The sequence below is a fragment of the Pectinophora gossypiella genome, chromosome 15, assembly GCF_024362695.1.
Source record: "Pectinophora gossypiella chromosome 15, ilPecGoss1.1, whole genome shotgun sequence".
Classification (NCBI taxonomy): domain Eukaryota; kingdom Metazoa; phylum Arthropoda; class Insecta; order Lepidoptera; family Gelechiidae; genus Pectinophora; species Pectinophora gossypiella.
Window position 1 is genome coordinate 11,634,175 of NC_065418.1, and position 13,143 is coordinate 11,647,317.

Below are 13,143 nucleotides of genomic sequence, written 5' to 3' on the forward strand. Positions count from 1 at the left end.
GTCTGACCTTCCAACCCGCGAAGGGAAAACCAGCCCGATACAGGTTAGGTCACATACCTCCGAAAATGCATTTCTCGAAAATGTGGGTTTCGTCACGATGTTTTCCTTCACCGCTGGGCACGTGATAATCACAACATGAATTCGTAAACAAATTCAACAATCATTGGTTTAGGCCTGTGCCGGATTCGAACCTGCGACCTCAAAATGAGAGGCAAGCGTTCTACCAACTGGGATACGATGGCTCGGATTGTTTACTCTAAGAAGTATCATAAAAAAAATTGATTTCGAAATCTAAAAATCATCTCTTGGGTCGTTTCAGCCAGTGACCTAGCTTTACGTCATGCAGAAGTATGGAACTGAAAATAATAAAAAAAAACTTTCATGAATTTTCCGACAGGAAATTCTACTTGATATCAACCCAGAATCATCGTCTGAATCATACCCCTCAGTATTGGTTACGGTGTCACTATCACCCATACGTACTCGTGGGTAATGAATACTGAGGAGGATGATTCAGTTCATTATCCTGAATTAATATCAAGTGGTATTTTCCATCACAAAAGTATAAATAGTTTAAAAATACACAAAAAAATTGCACCGGAATTGTCCACTTGATATTAGCACAGAATAATGAACTGAATCATCCCCCTCAGTACTCGTTACAATGTCACTAACACCCTGTATACTGTACACCTCTGCCTACACCCTCAGGGAAACTATGTTATGTTATTAACCGTCCCGCATCCAAGTTTTTGTGACTGACTCCTGGAAGTGGTAGCGTGGAAGAATTTTTTTCAGAGCAATAAGTGCAGTGTGCGACGCAGTGGGCGTCATACGGCTGATGATGATGATGATGATAATGACCTAGACTCGTATCTGTACTGTCTATGAATTTATACTCGTTAAAAAAATACAAATGATAATAGCAATCCGTAATTTATATTTGACCTTTTGTGATCAAACAAATTGAACAAATTGAAGCAAATAAAGATTTGAGAAATCGGCAAAAACAAACTTGTACCTAATAAGACAATGGTCACAAATAAATTGACGTGTTTTGTGAAATTACAGAAAGACAAATCTTCTTTGTAACAAATATTCTTTTTACAATTCGAAAATAATAGGTTTGAGGGAAGATCTAGACCTTTCCTAAACTAACAACGGGGGACCAGAAATTTTGTTCTATGTATTAACATTTTATTTATAAGTAGGCACTTAAAAAGATTTTTGAGTAGGAATATTGATTTTAAGTACCTCAACTAGGCTATTTTTTATTTCACACACAGAAAATACAGAAATACAAACAAAAGAGAAAAGGAAAGAGTACAGGTTTAGAGTAGTGTTCTATGTTAAGAATGCCTGCAAATTATCTTATATAATTGAGAGTTTAAGTATCTATTAAAGTATGTATAACAGCCTCCGTGATCCAGTGGTTTGAGCGTTGGGCTCACGATCCGGAGGTCCCGGGTTTAAATCCCGGTGGGGACATATCACGAAAATCACTTTACAATCTCTAGTTTGGTTAGGACATTACAGGCTGATCACCTGATCGTCCGAAAGTAAGGTGATCCGTGCTTCGGAAGGCACGTTAAGCCGTTGGTCCCGGTTACTACTTAATGATGCATGCTATAGTCGTTACATGAGCCATGTCAGGGGCCTTTGGCGGTTCAATCCTGACACCAGGGTTGATGGGGTTGGTAATCCACCTCACAACCCACACGATAGAAGAAAATGTATATATTTATGTAAATTGAGAACCAGATTCGTCGTTGTAAGTCAGTACGCTAATTCAGCTAACTAATTTATTAGTTCTCTCTTATATGAATTGTGTTAGTAGAGCGTTGTAGTAATTACCGCTCAGATAACTTTATGATGGTTGTTAGCTCGTGTTAGTTAGGTCTTATTAACGGTGAATATACAGTTCAGTTCAGTTCATAAGAGACGTGGTAGCCCAGTTACTAGAACCCTTGACTCGACTTTGAGGTTGCAGGTTCGAATCACAACCAGGGCCTAAACCAATGATTTTTGAATTTGTTTTCGAATTCACGTTTGGGTCATAAATTACTATCACAAATTCTGAAGTATGTGAACGTAACCTAACCTGTATTGGGCTGGGTTTTCCTACGCGGGTTGGAAGGTCAGACAGGCAGTCGCTGCTGTAAAAAACCAGACCTGCGAAATCTTCAGGTTTTCTTCTATCGTGTGGGTTGTGAGGTAGATTACCAATCTCATTAACTCTTGTGTCACGGTCACTATTGTGCCGCCAAAAGCCCCTGACATGGCTCATGTAACGACTACTAACTTGCATCAGTAAGTAGTAACCGGGACCAACGGTTTAACGTGCCTTCCGAAGCACGGATCATCTTACTTTCGGACAATCTGGTGATTAGCCTATAATGTCCTAACCAAACTAGGGATCACAAAGTGATTTTTGTGATATGTCCTTACCGGGATTTTAAACCAGGACGTCCGGATCGTGAGCCGAACGCTCAAACCACTGGACCACGGAGGCCGTATCTTCAGGTTTGGTAAATAGACCCTGTGAAAAAAGCATGATAACGCTAGGGAGATAATGATACAGTTCATATCAGGTAAGAAATGTGTTACGATATACACATACATACAATTACGATTATTTCCCGCTGGAATAATCAGAGACCACGAAATTCCACTGACTACGATCATGACCCACCACTTTCCCTTCGCCCACATTCATCAATGACTTCACGCATGCTCGCCGTTTTAAAGTACTCTTGGCCTGACTATCATGCGCGGCGACGGCGGTTATTTAATTCAAATTGCCAGACATCGATATTTTTAACGATTCTCCTCGACACTACAAAAGTAAAGTGCTCAATCACTTTTGTTGTCGTTATAAGCGTTAAACAGTACTTACATTTATAATTTGTTAAAATTGTTCATAAAAAAATGTGTTATATACAGGGTGGCCCAGAAGTTCAGGTTCAAAATGAAAAATTAGATAGAGGGGCTCATTAGCTACCAGAAACACTCCCATATATGTTCAGCAATTATTTACGGTTTAGGAGTTATGACCCATTTTGTATCTTTTTCTAGATTTTCTACCTTACTTCAGAAATAATCATTTTGTCGCTATCCCTTTCTTAATAATTATTTTATTTTACTTCACAACTATGCCTAAGGCTGTGTACCGCTCAATCAAAGATAAATCAAAGTCAAATCAAGTATAAAAAATTTATTTTAGTATCCAAAAGATTTTATTTTAGTATCCAATAGTATGAATCACCAACAGTGTTTGGGGATAACTTTTTCCTTGAAATCTATGTACCTTCATTAAAATACGAATACCAATAAAAGTGACTGCAAGTTTTGTCTTCGGATTGTTGCTATGTCTACCCTGTTAGCGATTATAAGCGTGATTTTTATTTACTTTTAACTGAAAATGTGTCTTTGAGCACCTTTAACAACGTTAGAAAGAAGCAGCTACATTGTATGAGAATGTCAAATTTTCCTTCAAATCTGTCTGTCTTGCAATATTTGAGGTCAAATTACTTAGTTTTTTGCCCATATTAAGGGTACTTTTTTTGGATGTTTCTAAAAGCCTATTAAATGGAGCAGTTTTAAGAAATACTTTCAGGGTCCATGTTAACGACGCACGGACATTTTTATATAGGTTTTATACCTTTTGATAATTGTATACAATCTCCTTAGTTTTTAAGAACCTATGTTTTATTCTTCTTTTACGGTGAGATTGTCTTTTGTCTTTTTTCCTTTGTTTTATCTTCCAATTTACGCTGTCTACAAGATCGGTTATTTTATTTTTGCTTTTCTTTATGTATTTCCTTTTTCCTTATATATATTTTTAGTAAAAGTGATATTCCTTAGTTTTTCTTTTATTTCCGCGCACCCGCTGCCGAACAGTTACAAGTTGGTCTTCGAGACGGATTTTTCTTCATGTTTCGCACTCCACCCGCTAAGATGGATACGCGGAGTACGACCAGAAGTAAGAAATGTGAGGAGGAGTTGGCGACGGTAGCGGAGACGACGGTAAAAGAACATAATACCACTTTTACCCAAGGAAAAGCTGCGGCTTCACCGCCGCGCACAATATGCGGCAGCGTGAAGTCCAAGAAATCGTCTGTAAGTTCTTTTCACGCATGTAAGAAACGACTAGAACTGCAGGCACAAGCTGAAAAAGCGAAAATCCGTATGGAACTTATCGATTTAAAGTTACAAGCCGATCTAGTGGAGCTACAAGAAGGATACAGTCCACACGAGGAGGATGAGGTAAGCGTTACGTCTAACGTTGCCGAATGGCTAGAGAGCAGTCACGAGGAGCTGAAAAAGGCTCGGCCCACCCACGATTATGGTACAACTGAGGGTGTGTCGATGCTACCGTCAGCGCCGGCACCAGCATCAGCGGCTCTCGCCGCACAGTCTACAGTGCCCGCGCGCCCGCCACCGCAGCCCGCGGCCCCGCCGCCGCCCGCGGCCGCGCCGCCGCCCGCCGCACTATCAGCAGATGGTACGATACACATGCTTGCCAGCGCACTCAAGGACCTAGCAACTGCCTCTACCAACAATGGACATAACGCTACATTATTGAGCCGCATTAGTACGCCTAAGGACTTACCTGAGTTCGCCGGCGACCCGATGGAGTGGCTACAATTTAAACAAGCGTACGACGAGTCGACGCTCCTATGTAATTTCTCTGAGAAGGAGAACCTATGGAGATTACGGAAATGTCTACGGGGAGCTGCTAAGGAGACTGTCGCTGCACTTCTTATTAGCGCGACGTCACCAGCCACGATAATGGCTACACTACAGCTACGATATGGTAATCCCGATGGCATCGTATCTAGACTTCTACAGGATATAAAGAAGTTACAACCTATGGCACAAGAATATCAACGTGATATTATACCTTTTTCTATAAAGGTACAGAACTTCATGGAAGCAGTACGAGCACTCGACCGACAAGAATATCTGCTAGGTATGAACACAGTCTCTCTCATACTGTCTAAATTGCCTGCAGTGCTCATCGCAAAATGGTCTGACTACAGCTTTCCATTGATACAAGAAGGCACGAAACCTCGCCTTATTATTTTATCGGAGTTTCTGAGTAATGAAGCTTTAAAGATCTCCACTACAGCCTCCATTCATTTCACGAGCGCCACGTCATCACATCGACCACACGTCGCCCACGTGTTACACACGGAGCACGACACAAAGTGCCACTTTTGCCGCACAGCTACACACAATCTAACCGCATGTAAGAAGTTTGCAAGATCATTGCGTAAAGTGAGATGGCAATATGTGAAGCACAACGGCATATGCTACAAGTGTCTCAATTCTCGTCATAGTCGGGAGACCTGCCCAGCTCCGGCATGTGACCAGGACAGCTGTGGACAAGCACATCATCGTTTGCTGCACTACCCCGTGAACAATCGCCGGGACGAGTCTGCGAGTGTCATCGTGCAATCGCCGCCGGAACCAGAGCTACCTACACAGACTGTGACGAACATTGACGCGAGTGAGTGTAAAGTGCTATTAAAAGTTGTACCTATACGTGTACACGGACCTAATGGTGTGATCGATACTACCGCGTTACTAGACGACGGGTCGACTGTGTCGCTGCTGAGCAGCGCGCTGGCGGAGCGCGCCGGGCTGCGCGGCCGCCGCGAGACCATGCGGGTCAGCGGCGCCTGGGCCGACACTCAGATGGTGTGTGAGACAACAGCGGTGGATGTAAATCTATCGAGTATGGACAATAAGGTGCATAGTATTAAAGCGCGTTCTATACATGAGTTGAATTTGCCTATACAAAACTTGTCTGTTGTGAATTGTAACAGTTATCAACATTTACTTGATGTCAAAGACTATTTATGTACTTCTGATACGAAGCCCGAAATGTTGATAGGGCAGGATAATTATCATTTACTGTTACCTTTAGAGATTAAGTTAGGTAAACCAAACGAGCCGTCCGCTACACTCACCCCCCTAGGTTGGTGCCTGCACGGCCGTGTGTCCGAACCGCGTCCCTGCGAGCAGTGCGAGCACTCGCTCGTCATCTACACCGACACGCCGCGCGACGAGCAAATGCCACAGAACGACCTCGGCGAGGTAAAATTACCGTTTACCTCCAACTCTATGGTCCAATCAGGTAAGCCTCGGCAGAACGTTGACGTCAAGCGTGCGGGTCGTAAGCGGAAAGGCACCTCGCAGCTGGTGAGTAATGGTGTAGCACGTAAGTTCAAGCTAAGGGGCTCGCAGCGTACACCTCATACATGGTTCTCACCTCATAGTCACGTTGGAAAAACTAACAAGGAGACACGACTGGTCGTCGATGCCCCAGCCCGAGTAAACGGTATGTGTAGTAACAATAACTTTCTTGCTGGCCCCGACTCATTGTCATCACTATATGGTAACATGCTGCTCTACAGGGAAAACAAAATCGCAGCTACTGGTGACATTACGATCGCAGTTTAATGTTCAAGGACATGCCTAATGGATCAACGCGCCGTCAAGGGTCCTGACAGTAGCAATCGCTGAATCTGTTAAATGTAAGTTGGACTTTTATCATTATTCGGAGCTAATTACTCGCACTCTGTGAATCGACGCTGTCGCTCCAGCCGCCCGCAGTGGACGTTGTTCCACTTGCACTGTATGGAGACTACCTAGTCTGCTGGACGAAGCAACCGCGATCTGTATGGCAACAAATATCGCACTGATTCATTGGGAGAGTGAGTTCTTAATCCGAAACGCTGTAAGCATGAAAGTCACGCGACGTTTTGACCACGACATGGGACATAGCGTTTTGATCCGAGGTGCGCGTCGTACCTGTCCTAATGGTTATGAGTGCTGAGGCAGCACTGGGGTGGGAGTGTTAACGACGCACGGACATTTTTATATAGGTTTTATACCTTTTGATAATTGTATACAATCTCCTTAGTTTTTAAGAACCTATGTTTTATTCTTCTTTTACGGTGAGATTGTCTTTTGTCTTTTTTCCTTTGTTTTATCTTCCAATTTACGCTGTCTACAAGATCGGTTATTTTATTTTTGCTTTTCTTTATGTATTTCCTTTTTCCTTATATATATTTTTAGTAAAAGTGATATTCCTTAGTTTTTCTTTTATTTCCGCGCACCCGCTGCCGAACAGTTACAGTCCATGACAATCTCATGTGTTTATTATTTTTCGGCGAAGTTTTAACAACTGTAACAATTTTGGTCGAATTCTCGTTTTTATCTTTGATTTGACTTTGATTTATCTTTGATTGAGCGGTACACAGCCTTAGGCATAGTTGTGAAGTAAAATAAAATAATTATTAAGAAAGGGATAGCGACAAAATGATTATTTCTGAAGTAAGGTAGAAAATCTAGAAAAAGGTACAAAATGGGTCATATCTCCTAAACCGTAAATAATTGCTGAACATACATGGGGGTGTTTCTGGTAGCTAATGAGCCCCTCTATCTAATTTTTCATTTTGAACCTGAACTTCTGGGCCACCCTGTATATTTATAGTTAATAATTTATATAGTTTAGTATTAATATAGTTTGTTTGTTTTCACTTACGGTGAATGCTGTGTACGCATGTAATTGGCAAGCATATATATACCAAGTCTTTCTGTTTAAAATGCAGACTGTAAAAGTTTTATATGTATTGCTGTATGTGTACCTAAATAAATAATAAACAAATATGTACCTCTCTCTCTTGTATAGTTAGTGTAATGTGATAGTTGGTGAGCCGTATCACCGTCTGTAATAACCAAGCCAACTGTGATGTCAATAAATTAATAACTTATACGTTTCAAGCAGTCGCTTCTGTAAAAAACCGGACCTGTTAATTCTTCAGGTTGGATAAGCGAACCCTGTGAAGAACGAGATAATGCAAGAAAGATGAGATGAATAATTTTTAAATTTATGCCCAGTACTGGGGATTGAACTGACACTTCCCGTTTAAGAACCGGCTCTCCCCGATGAATCACAGTGATCATTTTACTGTAAAAAAATAAATGATTAGGGTGAATATTAAAATGTGCCTAGTTTGGTGGCGAACTTTCATAATACAACACGAGTTTTACAAGTTACCTCGTAGCTAGAACTATCCTTTTTCATGTCGGAACCCAATTTTTCACGAAAAATAATATGAAAGTTCGCCACCAAACTTGACATTTTGATATTCACCCATTACCGTATTTTATTGAGGTGAGCGTAGTGGTGTGTTGGAGGCGGTGATAGCTCTGGTAAATAAAACTCCTCTGAGATGATGTTAAAGTGAACTGTATAGATAAACTAAGAAATTGTTTACATAAGTTAAAAAGAAGAAAATCATGCATCGTCAGCAAATTTCATGGCGTAAGTAAAAGTATGCGAATTGTAGCGTTGACAGCTACTTTCCGAACGGTGACCCTTCGCTACGGCGAGTGGCCTTATTTTCCCTCTACGTCGAGCGAGTTTTTGATGTTATAGTACAGTTATGGTAAAAACTGTTTTGCTGTTTTCTTATACTTATTAAAATTGTGTTCTGAACTATACAAACATGTAAATGACAGACGTGATGTCAAGCAGTCGCCGTTCGGGGAGTCGCTGTCAACGCTACAATTCAATATTGCCAGAGCAAAATTTAATATGTTACTATAAAAATATTAAAACTTTGATGTTGCCTACGTGGCTGATGACAGCATTAACGTAATTTCTTTTTCCAAATTCAAAAGACACCTCGTTGGTATGCAACCCCCTGACACAAGATGTCTATTTAATACGCACAGGTTTTTACCGTGTAAATAATAAGTATATCTCTTAAATATGATCTCTACGTACACAATTATATTTCATGTCAATGGCAGTATAAACTTGATATGAACTTTACAAGATAACTTCACAGACACGAAGAGAACAACTTCAGATTTGCTTGTTATACGGAGAATTATTAATACGTGGAAATTTTAAGTTAAGGCAAGCTGCTATGTAATTATGTAGTCGTGAGTTGTAGTAGGGCCAACTAGACGAAGATAACGCGATCAAATTCAGGATGATTAAAAGAAATGCCTGGGTAAGGAGTGAAGTAAACTAACGAGCATGGGTGAAGATTTTGATGACATTGGAAGACCGTGACTTATGGTAGGTTTTTACCAGACTGCGGCGAGCAAAAAGGATGGTTATGTGTTTGGCCGTTATGTATGTATATGTATGTATGTATGCATGTCTGTCCCAACTAATTTCTAGTACTAATTTACTAATTTTTTGTCAGTATTGAACAAATGAGGTTTCACTAGAAGTATCTTGACAGTCCAGGCTATGTGACGTCGCGCTAAAATCTCTAAATTCAATGTGGCGCCCTCTAGAGGATTTTTTTACCATATGGTATTGTGTTGGATATCAAATGATATTCACTCGATAATTAAGTTGAATTGATAAATTACTGCTCAGACATGTTCCGGTTACCACGGTTGTCTCCTAAACATCACTATTCAGAAGAATTTAAAAGTAATATGTACACCTATTTTCTTGTTTCATACTTTTTAAAGCATGAATATTTCGTAGTCCGGTTTTAGTTTTTAACCCCCGGACGCAAAAACTAGTGTTATAAGTTTGACGTGTCTGTGTAAATGTGTATGTGTCTGTCTGTGGCATCGTAGCTCCCAAACGGATAATCCGATTTTAATGCGGTTTTTTTGTTTAAAAGGTATATCAGTCGAGAGTGTTCTTAGCTATGTTTGGTGGAAATCGGTTCAGGTCGTCAAGGTCATCAGGTCGTTTGTTAGGTGTGATAGGAATGTTACACACTCAGTTTGCTTGCAAGCATATGTGGGATCTGACATTTGAAACACTAATGTCTCCTGGAACCACTGAGCTGGTCTGCTGTTAGCGTACTTTTTCTGGTCGGGGTTTTTTTTTTAATTAAAAATTTAATTTTGTTTACTTATATTTTTGCACAGATGGCGTTAGCTACTTAGCCGGAGCAGTGTAGGCTTACACCCGGTATCAAATTTAAGGCACCAGGCCTGATGGTGCCCTTTTAGTGAAAGTATAGTGTATCGGAATTGTACATACATACATACATATATAAACTCACGCCCGTAATCCCTAATGGGGTGGGCAGAGCCACAAGTAATCAAAGACAACTTGCAGCCACTGTTGATACGAATTCCAAAGATGGATGGATTCGTCATTGTAGTATGTGGAAAACCACGGCTTCTGCCCGCCCCAGTGAAATATAGGCGATATCTTACGTATATGTGCCAAGTTATGGTATAAACTTATAACTAATTTGATTTTTCTTATACGTAACTTAACATAAATAGCCTATATTTATATCTTAATGCTAGGCTTTCTTATACGATAAATAGACTGTGTTGTAGATTTTGTTATAATAGATTTTAAGATTTTTAAAGTTATTGTTTAATTAATTTTGTTTAATGTAAAGTACTTATTATTTTTATCTTTTTTTTTTAAGGGAATTTCGTTTCTTGTTATTTTTTTTTTATTTTTGATTTACCCTCCCGGGTCCATGTGTAGTACTATAAAAATATTCATAACAACTGTTTACCATATATTGTGTGCAATAAATACTTTGACTTTGACTTTAGGCACAGGCTTCCCCTCCATCAACCGAAGGGAGATACGGAGCATACTCTACCACGCATAAAGTTCAATTTAATGAAAGTTCTACAACATTTTCACATATGATTATCTTTGCAGCAAGGCTTTTAGTGAAAATACATTTTAATGTAAAATCTACTAAAACAGTCCCAAATTCGTAATGAGGTTGGTCTAGCGAGATGGATAAATTATTCTAAGTCTGAACTTAGGCCTACATAGCTATTTAGCATTAAATTTAAAACGTAAATTAGAAAGACGTTCGGGTGAATTCTGGACGTTACGTTAAATCTTTGAGTGAAGTGATATCAAATAGAATTTTCCGTCGCAATAGTATGCAATGGAAAATAATTTAAAAAGAAAACAACATTTTTCATGAATTTTCCGATAGGAAAATCCACTTGATATCAACTCAGAATCATGGTCTGAATCATCCCTACTAGTCATCATCCCTCATAGACCTTACAACCGACACGACAGATGAAATAGATAGTCTACTAAATATACTATATGAAACAAAGTAGAATTTTTCGTAATAAGAATTAGAATTCGTCGTACTAAGCCGGCACCTTAACGACACTCCGCCAAAGCGTAGTAACCCACAACAAGAAATAAATTGGCTGTCTCTAATTTGTACCGAATCCGCATTCAAACATGGCACCAACAGAGTTCCATCACTAGTTATCAATCATCATAAGCGGAGTCAGGTTACTTAGCATGTGATTGATAATAATTGTAACGAGAACTTTAGTAATGCGAGGTTGAAATGTTTGGTTTCTCTGACAAATATCTCCGAATGTGGTTAACGTATTAAACTGGCAATACTTAAGCAGTGAATAAAATATTTTTATACAACACCTACATAAACATAAACAGACTATATACGTCCTGTCTACGCACCTCCAATACCAACCAACCAAAAATAAAGACCAACGGCTTAACTTACCCTCCGAAGCACGGAATCATCTTACTTTTTCGGACAATCAGGTGATTCAAGCCTGACAAGTCCGTACCAAACAAAGGGCAGTCTCACAAAGTGATTTCGACAATGTCCCCATCGGGAATCGAACCCGGACCTCCAGATCGTGAGCCTAATGCTCTAACCACTAGACCACGGAGGCTTATATTATACAACACCTTATACAAAGCGCAGAAAGTTCGGCATGATTGTCTACAAGCAAGACTACATCGTCTTTAGCAATCGGTTACTTTCTTCCCTCGGTTAACGATGTATCAATAACATATACGCTCATACACTTCACATATATATACTGTACTGATCCTATTCTATAAATTTTCTTCACTCTCCAGTTCAATACAACACGTTATAACACTACGTAACATGTATACCACATTATTTAATATTGTCCAGTCAAAAACCTCGCGTAAAAACACGGTGTGTACTTTATAAACTAAACTTGTTTCTATGTCACGAAATAATTTATATTCTCGTGTGGTATGCTCCAAAGGCATACTTACTTAGCAATTCTTTTTTTGGTGGAAAACCGTGAGAGCCTTAGGCCGCAGTCAAGGACGCGCGGAGCGTCAACCAGCGCGGAGCACGGGTTGCTGGAAAAACAAACGTATAACAATCTTCTTCTTATCGTGTGGGTTGAGAGGTCGATGACCAACCTCATCAACCCTGGTGTCAGGATTATTATTAAGCCCCCAAAAGCCCGTGACATGACTCAAGTAACTACGTAGACTACGTACTTACATCAGTAAGTAGTAACCGGGACCAACGGGTTAACGTGCCTTCTGATCATCTTACGTCTGTGATCAGCTTGCAATGTCCTAATCAAACTAGGGATCACAAAGAGATTTTTGTGGTTTGCCCCACCGGGATTCGAACCCGGGGCCTCCGGATCGTGAGCACAACGCTCAACCACTGGACCACGGAGGCCGTTTGACATTTACCGTTTGGCGTATGACAGTGTTCTGAGCGTTCACGGAGAAGCGTTTTTGTAGGCATTTGTTAAAATAATTGTAGCTTCATATATGGGGGGTGAAGCCGCGAGCGACGCGGCAAATGACGCGGCAAGCGACGCGGCGCACAGTGGGCTGAAAATGAAGCATCATAGATTTAGCGGCTCATAAAAATCAAGTATCAAATTATGAAAAACGAATCACGTCATTGTGTAGCTTTATCTAATAGCAACATATAAAAACACTTAACACTACTGACTTAGTTTCACAAAACACCTAGATTATTTGTAATCTTTCAAGTGGATTAAGCCTTCTGGGGTACCACTACAAAAAAACGGGCTTAGTTCTTCACCTCATTAGGTGGCGTGGAAGAAAGAACATAATACAAGCTGTTATAAACTGTTTTACGAGCATACATGCAAAAAAGAATTTTTAGTTTATTTAGCGGTTTACTTCGCCAAGATCCGCTATGTCACTGAACTGCACGCGTCGTTTAACGCGCCACTTGACGCGCCGCTTGATGCGCCGCTTAACGCGCCGTTTGACGCCCCGCTTAACGCGCCGTTTGACACCCCGCTTGACGCGCCGCTTGATGCGCCGCATGACGCGCCGTTTGACGCCCCGCTTAACGCGCC

General features: G+C 40.5%; 1 protein-coding gene across 1 annotated transcript; it reads left to right on the plus strand.

Moving 5' to 3' along the window:
• Window positions 1-3,957: 3,957 nt before the first annotated feature.
• Window positions 3,958-6,468, plus strand: LOC126373481 (uncharacterized). Its single transcript, XM_050019637.1, has one exon. The coding sequence runs from the start codon at window positions 3,958-3,960 to the stop codon at window positions 6,466-6,468; it is 2,511 nt and encodes an 836-aa protein (XP_049875594.1).
• Window positions 6,469-13,143: the final 6,675 nt, after the last annotated feature.

Bases quoted from the DNA above. Each gene is read 5' to 3' on its own strand.
- LOC126373481 (XM_050019637.1), top strand. From the start codon at position 3,958: ATGGATACGCGGAGTACGACCAGAAGTAAGAAATGTGAGGAGGAGTTG.